Source organism: Bombus vosnesenskii, unplaced genomic scaffold (assembly GCF_011952255.1).
Source record: "Bombus vosnesenskii isolate JDL3184/JDL3185 unplaced genomic scaffold, Bvos_JDL3184-5_v1.1 scf7180000013267, whole genome shotgun sequence".
Taxonomy (NCBI): Eukaryota; Metazoa; Arthropoda; class Insecta; order Hymenoptera; family Apidae; genus Bombus; species Bombus vosnesenskii.
Window position 1 is genome coordinate 5,047,129 of NW_022882927.1, and position 22,501 is coordinate 5,069,629.

The following is a 22,501-nucleotide window of genomic DNA, read 5'->3' on the forward strand; positions in this document are numbered from 1 at the left end:
CTAATCTTTTCAGATACTTCCAATATTTTAAAAAATATCTAGTATTTATACACGTCTATTTTACAGGTACAAAAAGAAGTATAAAAAAATCTTATGGCATAGGCGAAATTCTGTACAAATACCAAGGTCAAACGCATTTAATAAATTTAAGTAGATAATTTGCAAGAAAAATTTTGCTACGCGCAGAGTGGCATAAACCTAATAAAAAATACTTTTTTTACACCCTGAGAATTTCCGCCGCTTTGTTATAACAAATTGCAATCCAGTCAGGTTGTGTGGCGCCCCATTGAATTTGATTCACTTCTCCTTCGGCAGCTGTGTAGGCAAGAATCGGATCCTCGATGGCTCGTGGCATTTGTTGTATGTCCCAAATTAATGCCTGATGATCATCTCCCGCCGTACAAATGTGGCAAGACGAATGTGGTGCCCAAGCAATACCATTAACGCTTGCTCTAAAAAGGAATATTAAAATTAAAATTTAATATGAAATGTATAAAATATGAGATCCAAATAAATATAACTAATACAATAAATACACGTTACATACCTATGATTATTAAGTCTCGCAACTGGTGTACATGGCACACGGACGTCTAAAATAATTACTTCACACGCGTCCATTGCGACCGTTGCAAGATAATTAGGGTCCTGCTTATTCCATGCAAGTCTCAAAAGCGGTGTATGTTGCGGGTCTTCATATATTATCGTCGAATGTTCCAAATGTCGTAAATCAAACATTCTCACAGAACCATCCGCACCAACAGATGCAAACATGTCACGACCACCACCAGCGCGGCTAAATGCTATGTCATATACTTCTTTATCGTGAGCAATTAACTGTGTCTTAACATGGCCAGTGACCATATTAACTCTACCCAAAACTTGACCAGTTTCCAATCCCCAAATAGTACATGTCGTGTCTATACTAGAAGTACCAATTAAATTTGGATCTACTTCATTCCAGTCAAAAGATGTAAGAGGAGCACAAAAATCTGAATTTTTATTATTATTTAAAACACATTCTAAACGAGTTTCTGGTTCAGCTGCTCTCCAAACTCTTAGATAGTCTCCAGATGTAGCTAAAAGATCTGGAAACAAACCTATGAACACAATAAAATATGCAAATGAAGATAAAAATAAGAATAATATCAATATGTAATTAAGATTTATTTCAATAATGTAATAATACCTTTACTATCCGGTATCCACATAATTTTTGTAGTTGGATAAGGATGATCAAATGTACTTTTGGCACTAAATTCAGAAGTCTCTTCATCCAATGAAACTATTTGTACTTTATTGTTATATTCTTCCACAAAACTACCAAGAGCCAAACGAAATCGCTTATCAGGTCTTACTGACCAATTAATACTATACAAAGGCCATGGTGCCTCATATTTATAGATTTCTTTTCTTTTTGGCGGTACACTATGTAACGCCATATTTTCCTCCTACGTTTTTCACCTAAAATAATTCATATTAAATGTACATCAAACAATATAAATATATATATATATAATTTTTAAATTGATATTTTTATGTGAATTGCGATATAACAAAAAGGATGAAATTAATTATATTTCCTAGCAAAACAGTATTTATAATATAATAATTGTGCTTCTACGTATCTATTATGATATAATCTCATAATATATAAACAAACAGATTACTTAGATTACGACACTAACCTCAAAATCTGAAGTGTTCAGAACGTAATCGCTTTTTAATGCAATTTATATCCAAGTTCTGAAAATTTATTCTTTCATAGTAAACATATTATCAAAAAGAATATTTAATGCTAAAAATATTAACGAAAGGAAGTCAATATTTAAATCACGATATTTCATAAAGATATAGACTTAACCAAATCTTTTATGGTAAGATAAAATGGCGCTCTTTTAAATTTGACATTTTATTGTTATCATAATTTAATAATAATTAACAATAACATTTGATCAATATTTTTCAAAAATATACGAGGTAATATCAACATAATCTTAAACAAATTTGTAATTGTTATATTAAAATGTATCTTTACTTTTAATTTCCCATTTGCATGAATTTTATAAACTTACGTATTAAAAATTACAAATTCATTCATAAATACAGAATACATTTTTAATATCAATAAATATGTACGTATCTAAATATTGAATAAATTTGTGTTTTATGTTGATATTTTATACTGCTGCGTATGCGTCTTGATATACTGCAGATATAATTGCGAATCTATCTTAATATTTCTAATGTGAAACTTAAATATTAGATAGTTCCAATATTTTAATAATTTGTGCCCTTTTAACTAAATTTAATATCATACATATTTATCCTATATATACATATATTTATTTGTGTTCCATTTATTTCACATTATTTGTCCTAACTACCAAGTAAAGCTACATTTATGTTGGAGCTACGATGAACAAGAAGAGTGGCGATAAGAACGAAATGTAGAAATACACGCAATTATGACGTGTATACATGCGTAAAACGCTTCGCTCACTGTATTCATATAACACAATATTATATATCAGTGCTTCGCTCTCATTGTCACTCTTATCATTTATTGCAGGTCCAATGTAAACGGACTCTAATATTCATATAATTTTTTAATCATTCGTTATTAAGCATGAAGTGGCAAAATAAAATAATTTGGAGTTCGAGATGTATCATTAAGACAAATAAAATAATGATCGAAGATAATAATTAGCTAGGAAACGATGGCCGTATGCTTTGAATCTCTTTGAATGACAGCATAACTTCTGGTATTAGGCCTTTCGTTGAAGATTATGCCTTATATTGATAATAATGTTTCTCTTCCATAACATATTAAGAGATACGCGGGAAAAGCCAATGTCAATATATTATAATTTTCACTCTTATTGTCATTGTAGAATGTAGGATAACTATTTTTAAATATTTTCAAACAAATATCATTCACAAATATGTGCCTTTTATGATATTGTAGATGTGAAAACGTTTTTGGCGGCAACAGGTAATTATTCGATTGGTTGCCAGTAATTTGGCGCGAAGCAGAAGGAAATTATGGGTAAAGAATGTATACTTCTGGAATACTTATAGTTTACTCTGAGCATTTGGTTGGTTTTCGTAGAGTGCTGACAACTTTTTGAAACTTGTATTCTTTATTCACTTTTCCTGTAAGATTCGTTGAATTTTACGATGCCACTTCAAATTTCAACAAAGGAAAATATTCGTAGACGTCTTGAAAAGTTTTCTTTGGAAGATAACGTAAGTTTATTTGTACTTTACAATCCTACTTTATAATCCTAATTTATCTGAAATCTTATATTCTAGATTGATTATTGCTTAGTTTTCTTTGTCAGTTATTTATTTTTTCTTAATTCTTTCTGAAGTTCTTTCTGAATTATTACTAAAGAATTTTTATCTAAGTTAATTACTAAAACTGTTATCAAGAAGAGGTTTTATTTCTTTTTTTGGTTCCATTTTTATTAATTATAACTTATATTTATTAATTATAATAAAAAAATTCAATTATTATATCATACTATTTGTAGATATTCTACATATATTGAGAAACTAATTCGGCATAAAAGATAGCTATGTCGATTTGTTAGATATAAGTTATTAATTTTATAGTGACTTGTTTTTATAACGAATTGTAAATTTTATTAGATAATGAAAATCAGAACTTACAATATTAAATTACATGATATATTAACATATTAAATTATTTTTCCACATGTCAGTTCCACATGTCTAACATAGATGTAAGACATACTTCTGCTTTATTTTTCCATAGAAAAATTGTGATTTGTTATATTCAGCTTGTTATAAACAGATAAACATAATTCTGTTAAATATAATCGATTGAAAAAACCAAAAAAATACTGTTAATAATTAAATATTTATATTATAATTTGTGTTATGTTCTATAAAATTTCTCAGATTTATAATAAATTATAATGTATGAATATTAGCATATTAGTATACATAATAAAAAGGTGGAATATTGTGATATTTTGTGGATTACTTACTGTTTATAGTATTCTGATTAATGTTTTGTTCGGTAAGAAATGAATTCATACATAGGTTATCATAGCTTTTCTTGAATTGTGTAAATACTATTACATGTAATTATGTAATACAATAATATTTGTCATTTCATGATTTTCTATGTATTTCAGTTCTTCAAAATGCTATTAAATCTAATAGGTATATGACAAACAAACTATTTTTACTTATAACTCTTATTATTTGATACTGTGACTGTTAATTTAGCAAAATATCTTCCATGTATTAACTTTTATATTTCTGTTTTTAGACTTCTCCAAAGAAATTATGTATTTCTCCAATTATTTCACAAGAGAATGGTATCAAAAATGTAATACATAATTGTTTTGCATTTATATGATTAAGATGATTAATTATAAGATTTTTATAATATTTTTATGTATTTTCAGGGAACTAAAGCCAAAGATGTAAAAATGACAATTTTAAAAGAAAATGGATTCAATCCAGAATTAGAACCATTACTGAAAGAAAATCCACGTAGATTCGTTGTCTTTCCTATTCAATGGCCTGACATTTGGCAAATGTATAAAAAAGCTGAAGCATCATTTTGGACTGTTGAGGAAGTGGATCTTTCTAAAGTATAATTCTTCAAATAGTTGGACTTAAAAAGGAGCATATAAGTTAATAATTATATTATATATCTTCACAGGATGTATTTGACTGGAATCATTTAACTAGTGATGAGAAACATTTCATATCTCATGTCTTAGCATTCTTTGCGGCTTCTGATGGAATCGTTAATGAGAATCTTGTCGAACGATTTAGTCAGGAAGTACAAGTAACCGAGGCACGTTGTTTCTATGGTTTTCAAGTCGCCATAGAAAATGTGCACTCAGAAATGTACTCTATGTTGATTGATACATATATCACAGATACCAAAGAGAGGTAAATAATAAAGTATCTTTTTTATCAATTATTGAATGTTATTGTACAACTTTTATTTAAAAACTTCTATTCATTGATATTGTTTGTTCATAGAGACTTTCTGTTCAATGCGATTGAAAATTTACCATGCGTTGCGAAAAAAGCTAACTGGGCATTAAATTGGATAAATCATGAGAGTGCCACATTTCCTGAACGTGTGGTTGCATTTGCTGCAGTGGAAGGTATTTTCTTTAGCGGTAGTTTTGCCGCTATTTTCTGGCTGAAAAAAAGAGGTTTAATGCCAGGACTTACATTTAGTAATGAGCTTATTTCTAGAGATGAGGTTAGTATACAATTGTTTTAATACATAGTAAAAAAATCTGTGATATGCAGAATTAGAAAGAAGACGAGCGAAAAGAATACGCGTCCAGTTGATTATATAATCCTGTCAATCTTCTTTCCAACTTTGCATAATATATATGTGGGATGAGTACAAAAGTTACAGTACTACATAAAATCAACTAGTTTACTTAATTTAGGGATTACATTGTGATTTCGCATGTTTGATGTTCAAACATATTGTACAAAAACCGTCTTGCGATCGGGTCACATCAATTATTAAAGATGCCGTCAAAATTGAACAAGAATTTTTAACGGAAGCTTTACCTGTTCAAATGATAGGAATGAACTGTACACTTATGTGTCAATATATCGAATTTGTTGCTGATAGATTACTTACAGAATTAGGCTGTGAAAAGGTTTGTAAAAGTATTATAATTTTAATGCTAATATTGACCAAATTAATATGTATATTAATTTTAAATATTTTTATTTTCAGATTTATATGTCCGAAAATCCGTTTGATTTTATGGAGCACATCTCTTTAGAAGGTAAAACAAACTTTTTTGAAAAGAAAGTAGGAGAGTATCAAAAATGGGGAGTAATGCAAGATAAAGTAGAAAGCAATTTTACAGTTAATGCTGAATTTTAATTTACTAGATGACAGTAATAAGAAAATTGACTATCTCTCTTTTCTTTTTTTTAACAATAACAAGTTTGATTCGATTGTGTTTTATTTGTGTATGAAGCAAGAATGTTATATATGCTTTACTTATCCACGTAGATGGGAAACAATTTTCGTTGTTTCTTTTCTTTTCTCGTTGATTAAGACTACATTGTATATTACTAGAACCAAGATTGATAATTGTATTTATTTTTTGCTACAATTTTTATATTTTGACAATGATATTTAGAGTTCAATAACAACTAGATCTACTTCATTTATCAAATTTCTTATGAAATTATGATGAAGTGTATTGTACATTTATTGTGACATTTATTTTGAGTCTTGTTATATATTATATTCAATTATTGAAATAATTTTGCTTTAAAACATGTCATGTATTGGCAATCAAAAGCTCATTATTTCATAAAACGACATGCAAATGAAATTTGTATAGGAATATAAAAGTTCAAATGGACCACAAGATTATTTAACAATTGAGACAAAACAATTCAGTATTTATATGAAATTTATGTGTATGTATATAGTGTAAAAAATATAATAATCTTTATTACAAGTAACAGGGATAGGTAATTATCATGAATATAAGATTATTATGCAATTATATATATATATATGAAAAGTTTATATCTTTAATAACAATTGATAAATTTTATGAAATTTATACATTCATTTTATAAAAATTGGATGTTTTAGTGATACAACAATCTCAGAAAAAAGTATTTTTCATAATAGGCAGGAATGTGAATATGAATTGTGTGATTGTATGCTGTCTAAATCTATGTAAATTTTGCACAATTAGAATTTGTATATGTCTTCTATTCTATAAAGTTTATAGCAAACATTAAAGAGACTTTATTTGAAAGCCATTGTTTAAACGATTTAGGTAATTTTTACGGCATTCCATGCCGTCAGCTGGTCTATTGTATGGTAACCAAACAGGTTCGCCCACGAAATAACGTTTTGCTTTGATGTAATTCTGGAAAACCATAATGATGTAATTTTTAATAAAACTTAAAAATGTAACAGAATACTTACTTTAATATCCAAGGTAAACCTATGATATATTCCACTTGGAATAATTATCAAATCTCCAGCTTTAACTTCAATACGTATCCATTGGTCATTCTTGTCTCTAACATCAAAATATCCTGATCCATCCAAAATTAACCTTATTTCTTCATCAGTATGGAGATGTTCGGTGAAGAAATTTTTTATCTAAAAATTTAAGAAATAATTTGTATTACTTTATTTTGATAAATTATCATGGAAATTTATCGAAAGAAATAGAAATTGTACTTACTTTTTCCTCGTAATTCGGGAGACATTCCTTTGAACATTCTATTTCGTCTTCGTATGTATAACCACGTTCTGCTTTCAATACCGTCAACGTATTATCATTTTGATAGTTTTTGTAATCAATCTACATTAACATCAAGTTAAATATATAAATAAAATATGAAAAATGGAACGTTAAAACAACGTAATTTTTTCAATAACATATGAAGGTCAAATTTGAAGATAATTTCTTTTTTACATAATTTTTATTCAATGCGCACGAGCATAAAACGGAAGTAATACGATTACAAAATCACAATCGAGCGATAGATGTCAATAATGAAAAAATTTTACTGAAGTATACAAATGTGACCTAACCTTAAAATATTCAACGCCTGTTTTCTTGAACAAATCCTCAAGAGAAATATATTCAGGTAGTTCTTTATGGTGTTCTAACCGTTGATCGGCATCACTGTTATCCATGTACCACGCACGAACCATTTTTCTTCTGTGAACAAATCTGATTAACTCAGTTGTAGCTTTTATAACTTGTTATTCGCTAATGTCGTAACCTTAATGATAAAATTATCTATTATAGATGTAGTATACATTTTTCACTGGATTTTAAAGAAACGTATAAACTTATCTGAGCAACTGATATTGAAGCATAATTTTAAATTAAAAATTATATGCCTTTATTGTAATTATGTTTAAATATAAAGGATGAGTATATTGTCCTATTATTCTACAAACTTACGGTAATGTTAATATTTTATGTATTTTTTATATATTTTTTATTTTTATGTTATGCAAGTCATTTGTTCTAATGTAGTTTGGATTATTTCATATATCATATATCATAGTTATTTATGTATATTGAATTCATATTTACTAATGCCATTTTAGTAATTGATATATTTAATAGCAATTGTGTTTAATTTTCAGAGGTCTTTATGTGAAGATGTACATATGAATCTCTATCGATAAAGGAAAGGCTTTCATGAAACAATATAGTTCTAATTAATTATACTAAGATGGAATGGTCAGACAAACTAAATGAATTTTACAAAAAGATTCAAATGTATCTAATGAAAATGAGTCAAGAATGTGGAGAATTGAAATTACTTACTTTGTGCATTACAACTGAGAATAATAATCATATTGAACACATATGTAAATCAATGAACAATATATTTAAAATCTATAATATACCTATAGAGGAAAAGACTTCAATAAATAATGAAAGATGTATACAGTCATATAAATACTTATTATTAAATACTAATTTTGAGAATCAAGAACGTTTGGCAGAAGATCTTGTCAGTGGTCACTTGGTTGATATGTGTCCACCTTTATCTCCATATTTGCTTATACAAATATTATGGAGTCTTGAGTATGAGGAGGTTTTAATTGAATCTCTTTTATATATGCCACTTGATCTGTGTACAGAGGTAGTGAAAACAGTTACAAAATGTATAGACAGATTACCCTTTCAAAGATTAGTTAAAGCTATATATCAATTGATACTAATCATATACACTAAATTCTCTCAATTAAAGGAATGTAGTGTACAGTCCAAGAATGTCGAGGAAAGCGTACAAAATTTATTAATGAGTTTTGAAGAATTCTTACTATTGTTAACAAATCCAAAGTTACCTTATTTAATGGAAGCATCAGGCTTAAAGAAATGTGAACAACATGGTATCATGTTAAAGAAGTTAATTTGTACAATAAGAAAATGTTTGGAAAGCAAAAATAAAAAAATATTGATTTCTAGTGAACTTGAAAAATTGTATAACATTACGTTTGGAAGAGAGGCACTTGTAAAGTGTGAAAGTACATTGATAGAAAATACTATATTGACATTAAATCAACAATTGGTAAACTTATTGCTGACTAAAATCAAAGAAGTTGATTGTAATATTTACTTAAGCTGGGCAGAGTTGGATGATCAAGAGAACAATATGATCTCTTTACAACGTTCCATTGGAATTGAATGTTATTACTTTATAGATTTTGTATCAAATGATAAGGAAATATCGGAGAACACGCATTTGATAGAATGTTTACAGCAATTATCATGTAAATCAGATCCTAAACAGTCGAGCTTTGCTTTAAGTCTATCAGAACTCTGTTGTGCCATACATAGTGGTAAAAAGGAGCTCATGAGAGAATTACTATGTAGGTACAAAGAATGGGACCGCATGGTGCTTGATTTCATTTATGACAATAGATCATTACTAGAAAAAAAAGACTGTTTAACACTGTTAGAATATCTTACTTTTGTTCTTATGCAATCAACAGAGGAAGATTTGAAAGAATTCAGTTACACTTTAGTTATAAAAATATTATCGTGTCAAAGTGTAACAAATATTTACGAGGTTATAACGATGTATTTAACGAAATATGATGGTAAAAGTTATTTAGATTGTCCGCACACAGATGAAGCATTTCACGAGTTTATTATGCGAAACACAAATTTACAAACTTCCACAAATTTAAAAACGGTTTTACTGTTTCTTTTAAAAAATCCTAAAATGGTACTAATAGTACTTTTGAAAATTACTATTGGTCATTCTCATTATAGAAATATTATGATTTCTCCTAATGATTTACTTTTATTATCACCATTTATGCAAATAAGAGAAGGCAATAATCAAATATTATTAACAAGTGTGCTAAGAATTATTTGTATAGAAAATACAGAATGGAATGCTAAGAAATTCATGGACCTCGTGAATATCATGTTAGACAATTCTGTAATTAAAGTACATGACTTGATAAATAACGTTTATATACCATATTTAAGGCAAGATACCTTTAATGCATCAAACATAAGTTCTGTTCTTAATAGTATTCGCAAACTGCAGGTGAAATGTACCAAAGATACGAATATTAAAGAGTTGATAATAGTTCTTTCAAGAAGAATGTCATTCCTTCGAAAAAATACAAGCATCTCCAAATATGTAAGCAATGAAATATTTATTCAGATAACAAGAATATTGCCATATTTTTTGGAAAACAAAATTTTTCCTGTTAAAATAAGAAAAGACATTATTGATGGGATTGATTCTGTCATTGAACCAATAGACAAGTTACATTTCAGTTCCATTTGGTATTTTATACAAAAAGGCGTCAGTGTAATTTATATAATCGAAGATTATCAAAGACGTTGTTTTTTTGTATTGAACAGATTAAAAGAAGATCCAAAAACTTCAGAAAAATTGCGACATTATTTGTCTAATTTAAGTTTATTAAGAGAAGATTTTCTGCGCCATTTGATCATTCGTTCGACCGAAGAAGAATATCAGAGAATATGTTCTGAGCTTACTATAATTTATTGGATCGTTTTTGGATGGAATGACGAAATGGATGCATTCGATCATATTCTACGTGTGACGATAGAGGCGTGTTGTTTATCTCTAGAATATCCATCTATCGGTGGATGCGATTTATTCACATTTTTACTTAAATCTCTCACGCGTTTCTGTAGAACTTTTATATCGCTTGAAGAAATGGAAAATTATGAGCAAGTATACCAAGCATTAATTAAAAATATCAACCAACTCGATGGAAGCATAAGACATAGTCCTTATGCGGATCTATTCACTACCTGTATTACGCATTTAAATGATCAGACAGAAAATGATTCTGCAAATTTTCTGCAAGATGTTTTAAACACTTTAGATCATTTCAGTGATCAGTGCTTTGAATATAATAAGTACAATAAATATAGTGAAGCAACATATAAAATACCTCATTCTCTGAAAGTTTCAAATTGTTATATGACTTACGAAATAATTTCTGCTTGTCTGAAAGTACCTGCAACAGAAGCTTATGAATGTATTAGGAGAATGAACGATCTATTTGTCCCGAAATAAATAAAAGTGGGAATGGATTATGAATATTGATTCTTTGTTGAATTTAAACTACTTATATTTTAAGTTTACATTTATGTAATTTATTTCATTTTTTTACTATTAATAGATCTAAGTTGGCCTTTATCGATACCATCCTGAAACTTCACAAAATGCTAAAGCAGAAATTTAATATACTTCATGATATGCCACAATAGTTGCATTAGGTAAAATATATTGTATTTATAATATTAATATTAATACACAGGCTGTGGCAATAACTCTGATCATCTTGAGTATTTCCGTTATTTTTAGAGATATGGAAAAATTTTGATTACAAAAATTGCATAGTGTGAAGGGGGTCATAATATAGCAGTAATAATCTTTTTGTAGGTGCAGCATTTTCAAAGATTTCAAGGTCACGTCCGTTCTTTTAAATTACTTTTTTATGCTTGGTAAAATATAGGATGTTTAGACGATCTCAACAACCCTTAATACAAGGTCGTTTAACAATAAATAAAAGACACAAATCAAGACAGCAACAAATATTACGTCATGATGAAGTGGTGCAAATTTTGAAATCATCGAATTGCCGAAGCCTGTTCACTTATCATTTTCAAATTGATTGAGTCTTTGTTTCATGCTTAATAGCATTGTTAGCTTTTTTTGGTACACAGTATTTTTTAATATTTCCCACAGAAATCGAATGGTGTTTTTAATCATTAATAAATATCAGGAAGATAAGCTGGCCACGAAACTGACCCATCACGTCCTATCCATCGATTGAGGAAGATTCTATCAAGTAGTTTTTACCGTGCATAATGCATGAGACAGTAGCGTTATTGGTTACAAATGTAAATATGTCCAACGACTAATACAGGGAGAATATTACAAGATATGAAACGAAGACTCATTGCAGTATGTGCTACAATCAATCCGGAAATGATAACAAGTACACGGGCTTTGACAATTCGACGATTTCAAAGCTGCATCGATTTAAATGGACACCACTTCGAACATTTATTATGACGTAAGGTTTGTTCCTTACTGTTTTATTTCTTGTTGAATGACATTGAATTAGGAGTCGTCGAAATCATTCTCTACTCTACCAGTCACACCAAAGTATGGCACGGAATTTTAAAAAACGGAGGTAAACTTCAGATATTTTTAAGTGATCAGAGATATTGCCGCACCCTATATTTGTAAATATGTATATAAATATATATACTTACCACTAATTCGTTACGCAATTTGTTCTCTTCTTGTTTGAGCCTACAGATTTTAGTTTTTGTGCGATTTTTATCGAATTATAAAGTATTTAAAAAATTATTTCCATAATAAACGATAAAACAACTAACGCAAACGGATATTAAATATTTTTACGATCAATAAATTTCTAATTCGATTATTCTATTGCTGAATCACTTATGTAAAAGAATTTATTAAAAATTTTACAAGTTTAAAAATTATAGGGATTTTTTATATGTATTTTCAATCCTTGTAACGAAAATTTTTTTACATCTTATTAAAATTTCCAACTTTTTATCTTTACGTTCTAAAGGAGTTTTTTATAATCAGTACTAAAGTAGTTGCTTGTTTTTATTCTATATTATATTTGTGCGATATTTCCAAAATGCCAGTACAATGGTTAGTAATAAAAAAATGTGAAAAAATTGCATACAAAGAAAAAATGTGCACCAGTATTGAGACAGGCAAAAATCAAGTGGGTAGCTTCCTCTGGATAGTCTCAATGCTTTCATGGAAAAAAATTTGGTCTGCAATATGAGACAAAATTGCTGTATCAGCCTATCGTCTTTGAAATTAAATTACGATTTCTATCTTTAATTCACAAATATTAGATCCATGCTACATTATTTAGACTATATCAAAAAATTAATATTTAAAATAATTTCAATATAAAGAATCGATTTTTCATTAATTAGACAATAGGGTAGTACAGTCATGCCTTTCATAATAAAACCATTATTTTCTCCAAGTTAAGAACCATACATTTTTTCCATGTCATTGAGTTACAAGATTTCTATAGTGACTAGATTCTTATGTTGGTAATATAAATGGAATACAATACAACGTTTGATAATTGAAAGTAGATTTTTGACAAATGAAAACGAAATCAAGAATGAGAATATTTTGTCACAAAAAAAGATACTCGTTTATTTCCACTCGCATTTTTAAAAAGGAAAATATACGAGTGGTACGTACTCTTATGTTCTACTTCTTTTTTTTCTCTCTCGCCACTGGTAAAAAATAACGCATGTTTTCGTTTCGCCTATTTCTCCTGCCTCTTTTATCGACGCGATTAACAAACATCTCAGGTGGAGAAAGAAAAAAAAGAATTCGAAATACCAGCGAGCAATTTTTGCGGATGGTGTCGTTTACAATCGAGTGGTCTCGAGTATCTGTTTCTTGTCTACCCAAGTGATATTATCGCTCGAACAGTATAGTTAATCCGATCAAAGAACAACGAACCAAAGAAAGACGGGCTAAAACAACAAAGAACATAACTATATCTCGCGAAGGTTGTTTGTCAATGAAATGCACATTTTTTTACTGTAAGCCATTCTCATTGTTGTCTTTTCGAATGTCAGATCAGTATTCCTTCAAAATTTTTTTTCCTTCATTAATATTAATATTATTATTAATTATTATTAATATTATTATTATATATAATTCGACGCTATAATATTTACAGATTCTTCACATTGTAAAAAATATAACGTATTTCGTACTCAATATCATACGCAGGTAGTACTGAAAGGCCGATATACATCTAAATCGTGGTGTTTCTCGAATTAATGTGACCCAGTTGCGTAACAAATCTGCATGTATACATATATATTGTATGTATATATATATATATTTATATATTTATATTTATATCATTTATTTATTCATTCATTTATTTATATCTAATTATAAAATCGTATGCGAATCGTTTTTTTATAGGTGGTGAATTCTTGTGCTTTCTCTTTTCCTAATCTTTTTCCTTCTTTCACTTTTGTTATAAAAGAAATAAAAAAAAAAGAAACGATAGATAATACTAAAAAATATTTGCTGGCTGAGAAACAAGGGAACGAAACGTACCTGGTCCTTGACACTTGATATGCTCACTCAGGCGAAGCTCGATTTTTTTTCTTTTTCTATTTCTTTTTTTTCTAGTATTTTCTTAATGCTCGATAGCTTTCCAAGTAAGAGGACAGTTTTTTTTATCATTATTATTAGTAGTAGTACTTTATCATCTTTTTTTTGCATTTTTAGTTTTTTTGGGTTTCTCTTCATTTTTTCTCTCTCTCTCTCTCTCTCTCGTGTACAAAAGTTTTCAGTGCATTCTTTAGAAAAATATTCTTAAAACGCGATCCCACGCCGGAGAAACGTGTGCGTGTACGTTCAGAAGCGATACAAATATAGAAACTTCTTTTTTCCTTTATTCCGTTTTTTTTTTCGTGCATTTAGTGTGTATATAATGTACTTAGAAAGCTATCCCGCGGGCAGTCAATGAGCGTCCTTTACTTTTCCCCCACCCCTGTGTCCAACCCCTCACTCTACCAGTTTTCTTTCCTTTTTTCGTTCTTTCTTTTTTTATTATTCTCTTTGCCAATCTATGGTTTTCGCGAAGCACAAAAAACCCAGGAGGGCGAAAAAACGTAACGATAATAGAGCGAGAGCGATTACACGTTTCACAAAGAGGCCCTTTGATTCGCCGTTGAAAGGCTTCTATACGCGGTTATTATCGTCGCCTTTTAATAGAAAAACTGCGGTTATAATCTACGGGATCACAGCGAGACTATGAATTTTCCGAGTGATAAAATAGAGGATACGAATAATTATATCTGTGTTGCCACCTCCTGTTCCCCCCTCCCACTCACTTTTCCCCCTTTTTTCTTCTTTGTCTGTGTTTATATTATTTGAGTACAATAACGAAATATATTAAATGGCCGATTCGCTACGTCGGTATACGCTTCACCAATCTTAAACTGACGAAACGTATTAGCACCCTTCATTAGACGAATACGCGAGGCTACTTCGGATTCTCCCTCTATATACTCTACTGTATATTCGAGTACTTCGTTCCTCTAATGCATATACATATACATATACATATGTGATGTATAATGGTTTCTAAAGTATCAAATTATAAATAGTAATATTTTGGAATGAGACTAAAATATAAAAAATAACAAATAATCGTTTAAACTTATAATATATAATTATCTAACGTGAAACGTATAATTAAACTTATTATGAGAAATTAAAAAAACATAGAAATTTCCGAACCATGTATAATAGTTATTAACGCACAAAGTTAAATACTTTGCGATGTTACAAAGAAGAACATCCAGCCCCGCATATTCGCTACGAAACGACATTTCTAAAAGTGCACCGACAATTGGAGAGAACGAATTAAGTGTACGATCGATAACTCTTCCCAAGAATTCTATATCGTTGGACTCATTTCTTTTTTGTCCTTTCTAACTACCAATGATAGAAATACTGTACATCAGTTCGTTTGAAACTTTTCAGTTCGATATCGCGGCCCTTCGACACATTCGAATACGGGAAGCGCTGTCGGTCGTGTACAATTCAACATTCGTAATCGATCCGAAAGACAGATAATTGAGACGAACAAATAGATATTATACAAACTATAAATTCACATTTTCTTTTGTTTTTATAAAATCAGGATTTAATATCCTCCCATTAAAATTTGTAAAAAAGAAAAAAAGAGAAGATAATCAAATTGAACAACCCTCATTTTTTTTTTATTAAGGTACGTTATGCAGTGATCACACGGAAATTAATGACTTCGATGGTAGCATTAAATAATAATGTATCGAGCTAATGTAATGACTGTTATGGTATAAAAGCGGTATTTAACATCGGATAATATGATTTTTTTTTGATCACACGAGAAAAATTACACACGACCTACTACTACTTATAAGGGAGTCCATTGCTTCTTTTTTTTTTCTTTTTTGTTACATCTATCTGTTTACATTCACAAACTCAATGATAATCAGTTTCGAAAGGAGATTTTTTGTTCGTACAAAGCAATGGATATATTGATTATTATGAGTACCACATACGTATTTTGCAGTTGAAGGGATCAATGTACCAGCAAGCCTTCGTGAAAAAACATTTCAAAGTCTCACCTCTCTCCTCTTGCTGGTTTCTTTTGTTTCAAATTGGCCATAAAACTTTTTGGAATCGTATAAAGATCTTGTATTTTTGTTTCTATCGTACACACTTTACCATGTAAATCCTATAATTATGTTTACGATTGATGTTATGCACTACTGTCCTTCTGTAATATTACTGCAATTTTCTTTCCTCTTCTTTTCTTTTGTTCCTTTTCATTTCATACTTTGATCGATTAAAGCACTGGGTGTTACGCTTTCAGTTTTTATTCTGATCAAGGTAATTCTTATTGAAATAAGAATACACACAATATCTGGTATACTATGAAATCTTTTTGATATTTATATTTTGGTCTTAAATATAAAATTCTATTCATTAGTGACCATTCTCAATACTCCATCATGTTCACCTCAATAAAATGTATTTCTAATATTGGAACTGTACAATCAATACCAGTACCATTAACGACACACCATTCAAGCCATCTATATAATGTACTGCAGCCTCTGACATTGAGCATAGGTAACATATCATTAATGGAAATCATTGCACAATGTATCTAAAACGACCTATCTTCTTTCCAATTCTTGACTGTACATTGTAAACAACATTTATTCTAATGTTTCCAATTCTTTTTAATATTTCAAATGGCTGACCATCACAGTGATTCCTTCAATATCTGCAAATAGTTTGAATGCTTTGTTAATCTAACCTGCGAGTAATAGAGGTTCATGGACTGGAACAAATACGCAACGGGTGTATCTTTTAGATTGAGCAGAAAGCTAGACGTATCGAGTTTGGTTTTGCTGTTAACAAGTAACAACTACTGCAGGGCAGTTCTGTTATCACCCTCGATGGTATCTGTGTCCTTTCCTATTCCATTTGCTATTCCCTTTTCTCATTCTTTCTCTCTCGAGTATTGGTCCTTTGCTGACGGAGTTACCTCTTTCATTGCCCACTTATATCTACTATTATATATTACAATAATATTACACATAATACTATCCATGTATATTAAAATATTTAACAGCCAGCCAAATAGCAGGCTATGATTTTCCAATAGAAAAAGAACCAAGAGAGACGGCATGAGTCTTTGACGTATTTTGAATTCACAAAAATCCAGGCATTACAATCATAATATTAGTCTTACAGATTGGCGAATTCACAGCACAAGCCCAACATTGAGCCTAAGAGAGAGAGCGTAGCCACTGGATGAATGAAATTTTCACCAAGTGTACCGCGATCCAGCCACTATATGCATTTCCTTCACCTAACATGGCTCAATTAGCCCACGGTTCAGGATTTTGATTAATTATTAGAGGATGCTGCAACAACAGTAGCTTTTCTTCTCTTTCTCAGGGCTGACGTTCATCTCGCGTACAATCTCCGCAAACACGTCGTTCACATTCGTGCGATGTTTTGCAGATGCTTCGACGAATGGGCAACCCCAGAGTTGCGCCAGAGCATTACCCTCGGCGGTATCCACTTCGCGTTGATGCTCGAGATCAAGCTTGTTCGCAACGAGTAATACAGGTACTCTTTCGGTACCTTTAACGCGCGTTATCAATTCCTTCATCGCCTTGATATCTTGGAAAGTTTGATGATTCGTCAGACTATAAACTACGACGAATCCTTGGCCGTTCTTTATGTATAGATCGCGCATACTCGCGAACTGTTCGGTACCGGCGGTATCGAGGATCTCGAGTACACACGGCGAGTTGTCCACTTCGATCTCCTTTCGATAAAAGTCCTCAATCGTCGGATCATACTTCTCCATAAAACATCCCGAAACAAATTGCACAGTAAGTGCACTCTTGCCTACCCCGCCCGAGCCGAGGACGACTACCTTGAACTCGCGCATCTCTTTGGCAGTTCGCCTCCGTCTCCTCCGTCTCCTCCTCCTCCTCGACGTGTCCAGGACCGAGAGGAAGGTTCTCTCTCTCTCGAGTATCTTTTAGCCGATTATCGTTGCACGTTTGTTCTTTCTCGAACACTACAAAAATTGACTGCCGCTATATTAACTCTGTCTTCTTCGTATCGTTGAGACGATCGCGTTAGAACTAGAACGATTCTTATTGCCGGACAAAGGCATTGATGATATTATTAAACGATGAATCGTGCACAAGATTTTACCGTGATCGAAACGTAGCCGTTCTTAAGGTCCGAAGAAGACATGACAGCACCCGTATTCACACTCTCTGTCACACACCGCAGTCCCCTGGCGACGTTCGCCTGGCCTGCCTCCTTCCTGTCTTTCCTCTACCCCTCACTTCTTCCCTAGATCTGACGTGCGTGACGCCATCTTATCACACTTGGATTTTCTTTTCGTACCTCCTGCGCCGAACATCGGACCACTGCCTGAACTGCCTCTATCCGCTTTCAACCTATAACTAGTTTACGTCTACTCAATATATATCTTTCCAAAACTTATCTCGTAAGGGACTGAAAAATTGTGCTTTAAGACCTGTTTCCAAATTTTCCGGCATGGCTCCTTTTTACTTGATCGCACTGTTCTACGATTGGTGAATACCGATCGGGTCGGAAAAGTCGTAACGAATCGGAGCGCTCGATGAGGGGACTGACTGTTCGCTCTTTCTTTGTGTATAATCGTACACCCGAGGAAAATAGTAAGAGAGGAATCACGGAAACTCCCTTTACCGGATGCAAGTGTCATTCTCTTATCTTCCAGACAGCACTATCCACGATCTCAAAAGCCACGAACTCCCAAGCATTCATCAGTGAGTTTTATTAATATCACAAATCATTCTGTAAAATTTTGTTTTTTGTTTATTTTTGGTTTTTAATAAATTTTATAATAACAAAATTTTTTGTTCTAAGATGAGAATTGGAATAATCGTTATTTATATTAACTTATAATCATAGTTATTATAGTAATACATATATATGTAATAAATTGAAAAGCAATCAAAGTTGTATTAAACGTACATATTTGTAAGCAAAGATTGTACTAAGTTTTAATCCCCGTTACAATAAACGCAAATAACAACAGTAATAATAATTTGTATTAGCATAAATTTGATTGTTTATTAAAAGTCATCGGAATTGCACACTTCCTTCTATAGTGGTTAAATAAAGGTACAACGTTATACCGGGTTTGTTAAATGATTCATAGAACACGAACCACTTTTCGTTGATGGTATTTGCAATTTTAATTGCTTTTTTCGCAAAGTCAATCGTATTGCGTCATTGAGCAATAGAAAAATAAGCGTTGTCTATTCGTTTATACAGAGTTTCTCACTTACATGAAAACACCGCATAAATACGATATTCCTAAAATAGATCAATAAAAAAACATCTAAAGAGATGTGCGTGACAAGAAAATTCGATTTCTATTGAGCTTGTTGCTTCGTATGTTTTTATTGAATATTTCCATTTCTTTTGCATAGTGTTGAAAAAAAAGAAAGATAGGGTTAGGGAGGGAGAAACAGGGAGAACAAGAAAAAGAAAGAGATAACGAGAAACTACAAGTAAGTTCATGTTTCGTTTTTCATCGTTAAAGGGCGTAGCTAATACTTTTCTGAAAAACCGGAAGCGCATGTTGCTACCGTATCTTGCGGTTTACAGAGACCTCCCGTTTCTTTTGTACTGGTGTATCCCCATGTAGATATACGTCATTCCTATAGTCAAGCACTAACGACCTTGTGGTATGCGAACGCAGACACATGTGAGACACGATGACATCATCCGATGAAAGTGTACATAACTGAACAATGCATCACTTTACGTAGTATTTGGTGACGAATGGTGATAATTAGTTACTAAAGGTTAATACTCATTAATCTTTTGAAAAGTCCCATCCTTCTGCGTATTAGAAGAATTATAGTTTAGTTAATTTTTATCTTCAGTACGAGAATTTTCATTTCTTTTTTTTTTAGGAATTATTTAATATCTAAATAAAAATAATATAATAATTTGATAAAAATAATTATACTGCAGTCATATTTTAATAATTTCAAATATATTATAGGTAGGTTTTATTTGCAAAATAATAAATTATACTTTATTAGAAATCTGTACAAATATATAATAACACATGTTACACATTTTTATACAATATAAACATGTTACGAATGTCGGTGCTTGGTAATATAATAAATAAACAGAATGTAAGCTAGAATTGATAATTGTACGAGCAAGTAAATGATTTATTTGGAAATATCATCGAATCAGCTATCGTTGAATATACAGAACAATGCACATGGTTCTTGAAACGCACGTGCACTTATCGCCACGCTTATCGATGATTTTCAGTGTCATTAATTGGAGCATCACCGAAATGTGGTTCGCTCCGATCGTGTAACGCTAATTCGTATAATTTGTCGTTCGTTCACCGTGAAAAGCGTAATCAGTGCGTGTTACGAGCGCGCGCATTGAAAAAAGATCGTACGAACGAAAAGTTATCGAGGTTGTTCGTAACAAACGAGGAAACCGTCGATTAGGTCTCATGAAATCTAATTCAAGGCTATTAAAAAGTAGCGCATTCAATGAGGTTGAAACTAGATTAAGGTGTTATTTTTCTTTTCAATTCGCACTACACTTTCCTGCCTATTTTGCTGCATGTTTATTTTACCAACTATTTTTTCCTTTTCTTTTTCTTTTTTAAATTATATCGTGTTACATTATAATTTAATAAGACATAAGAACTCATAAGAATTTTAATTTATCCCATATTAAATATATTATAACCGTAAAAATGTATGTACATAACCTAAATAGAGCGAATAAAAGTGGAAATATAGAGTCCTTAGAAAAATATACACTGTGTTTTATATATAACGATAGATAGCGGATGTTTGTACGATTTTATATTTTTATAAACCTGACTAAAGAAATAGAGTCTATATAAAAATTTGTTTTGTCCATTGAATGTCATAATATATATGTCGGAGACAGGTTAGAATTTTTGGGCGTTCGATGAATCTTTACTTACTTTACCGTCGCGGATGTAGCTAATATTTATCGGTACAATGTGGACACTATAAGAGGCTATGAGTAATGGCGATAGGATGGTCGAGATGATGGTGATAACGAATTCAGGTTCGATAACGAATCCACGGTCCACGGGATGACGAGTACCAGCTCAATCAGCAATTCGTCCAACGACTAACTAACTCACTCACTTACTAACTCACTCACTCACTAACTCACTAACTAACTAACTAACTAATTAACTAACTAATTAATTAACTCGTAATCCAAATGAAACTGCCCTTACATATTACTGTCATCACTTCTCGGGTCAATCTTTGTTTTTAATCCCTCCCGTTCCTCCCGTGACCGTGGCTATGTCTAGTGACCCACTATGTCACTTCGAGCCCGAATCCATCGTCATAAAGCCAGATTAGAACATTAGAACTATTTCTTATTTTTATTACTTAAGTGTAGCTATAGTAAAAGTCTGTATTAGGGTATTGGGGATTTTCCGAACATTCCGGATGAGAAATCCCGATGTTTTTTCATCTCCGACATATATGTCGGTTCCTTCGGACAAAATGAGTACCAGCTATTGATGCATCTACCTACCTACAAACCCGCTATAAAACCTAGGTGTTTGTTAATTAAGGTTCTTCAAACGGACAGACAGTCTTTGTCCCAAATTAACCAATTGACAGCAACGTCAATTTCCCTTACTTCCTGAACGAGGGCTATACTCGACGAATCCGATGATCTCATGTCCTTAGACACACCCCATCATAGTTTTCCTCTGTGGCATCATTGGAACGAAGGGTCATTTCTTCTTGCGATCTCATCGACGAAGAGACTAGCGTCTTACGATCTGTGAGTATTACACGTTTGAGTTAGATTTTGTGAGCAAGTATATCTATCATTCCGTTGACCGCGGATTCGTTATCGAGCATAAGACCAACGTCACTAGTGTCGCGAGCGCCCAACCGCCGCGGTTGATTGTCGAGTCGGTAATATCCATACTTGTGTTAACAAACCGTACCTTTGTTATACCACAACGATGGCCAATTCCAACGAAGATTTATCAAACGCCCACAACCTTATTCCTGACGCTTCTCCGACATATATTCTACTTTGGATGTCTTTCACATTCTTGTATATATTATATGTATTTTGTAGATTTTTGGAAATTATCAGAAATCTTGAAAATTAAATTTCCCAAAAATGCAAACATCCGCAGTCTAGTAATGAAGTTACAAAATATAATCTTCGAAATTGTTAAAGACAATAACAAATTTTTTTTTTTTTGAGTAATCTGATTGAGTAATCTGATTTGAGTTCT

At 31.3% G+C, this 22,501-nt stretch overlaps 5 protein-coding genes across 9 annotated transcripts; 2 read left to right on the forward strand and 3 right to left on the reverse strand.

Moving 5' to 3' along the window:
- Window positions 1-123: 123 nt before the first annotated feature.
- On the reverse strand, window positions 124-1,884 carry LOC117230588 (DDB1- and CUL4-associated factor 7). Its single transcript, XM_033488178.1, has 4 exons — window positions 1,689-1,884; window positions 1,190-1,464; window positions 548-1,100; window positions 124-452 (listed from the first exon to the last, which is right to left on the reverse strand). Exons 2-4 carry the CDS (start codon window positions 1,440-1,442, stop codon window positions 218-220), a joined length of 1,041 nt encoding a protein of 346 aa, XP_033344069.1. The 5' UTR covers window positions 1,443-1,464; window positions 1,689-1,884; the 3' UTR covers window positions 124-217.
- A 661-nt stretch (window positions 1,885-2,545) lies between these two features.
- Window positions 2,546-6,648, forward strand: LOC117230704 (ribonucleoside-diphosphate reductase subunit M2). Of its 4 annotated transcripts, XM_033488404.1 has the most exons (8): window positions 2,546-2,765; window positions 2,969-3,249; window positions 4,304-4,363; window positions 4,443-4,631; window positions 4,703-4,938; window positions 5,032-5,260; window positions 5,457-5,675; window positions 5,756-6,648. In XM_033488404.1, exons 2-8 carry the CDS (start codon window positions 3,181-3,183, stop codon window positions 5,906-5,908), a joined length of 1,155 nt encoding a protein of 384 aa, XP_033344295.1. In that variant the 5' UTR covers window positions 2,546-2,765; window positions 2,969-3,180; the 3' UTR covers window positions 5,909-6,648. The 4 variants fall into 4 exon arrangements, with proteins under 4 accessions (XP_033344295.1, XP_033344296.1, XP_033344297.1 ...); XM_033488405.1 differs by lacking the exons at window positions 2,546-2,765; window positions 2,969-3,249 and adding an exon at window positions 3,709-3,749; XM_033488406.1 differs by lacking the exons at window positions 2,546-2,765; window positions 2,969-3,249 and adding an exon at window positions 4,022-4,048.
- Window positions 6,554-7,946, reverse strand: LOC117230706 (1,2-dihydroxy-3-keto-5-methylthiopentene dioxygenase). The gene is made up of 4 exons (XM_033488410.1): window positions 7,598-7,946; window positions 7,245-7,364; window positions 6,980-7,159; window positions 6,554-6,920 (listed from the first exon to the last, which is right to left on the reverse strand). The coding sequence occupies exons 1-4, from the start codon at window positions 7,718-7,720 to the stop codon at window positions 6,786-6,788; spliced, it is 558 nt and encodes a 185-aa protein (XP_033344301.1). The 5' UTR covers window positions 7,721-7,946; the 3' UTR covers window positions 6,554-6,785.
- A 188-nt stretch (window positions 7,947-8,134) lies between these two features.
- Window positions 8,135-11,130, forward strand: LOC117230702. Its single transcript, XM_033488403.1, has one exon. The coding sequence runs from the start codon at window positions 8,254-8,256 to the stop codon at window positions 11,098-11,100; it is 2,847 nt and encodes a 948-aa protein (XP_033344294.1). The 5' UTR covers window positions 8,135-8,253; the 3' UTR covers window positions 11,101-11,130.
- Window positions 11,131-14,244: 3,114 nt separating this feature from the next.
- On the reverse strand, window positions 14,245-18,970 carry LOC117230707 (ras-related protein Rap-2a). Of its 2 annotated transcripts, none has more exons than XM_033488411.1 (2): window positions 18,698-18,970; window positions 14,245-18,617 (listed from the first exon to the last, which is right to left on the reverse strand). In XM_033488411.1, the coding sequence occupies exon 2, from the start codon at window positions 18,092-18,094 to the stop codon at window positions 17,549-17,551; it is 546 nt and encodes a 181-aa protein (XP_033344302.1). In that variant the 5' UTR covers window positions 18,095-18,617; window positions 18,698-18,970; the 3' UTR covers window positions 14,245-17,548. The 2 variants fall into 2 exon arrangements, with proteins under 2 accessions (XP_033344302.1, XP_033344303.1); XM_033488412.1 differs by lacking the exon at window positions 18,698-18,970 and having other exon boundaries at window positions 14,245-18,226; window positions 18,367-18,657.
- Window positions 18,971-22,501: the final 3,531 nt, after the last annotated feature.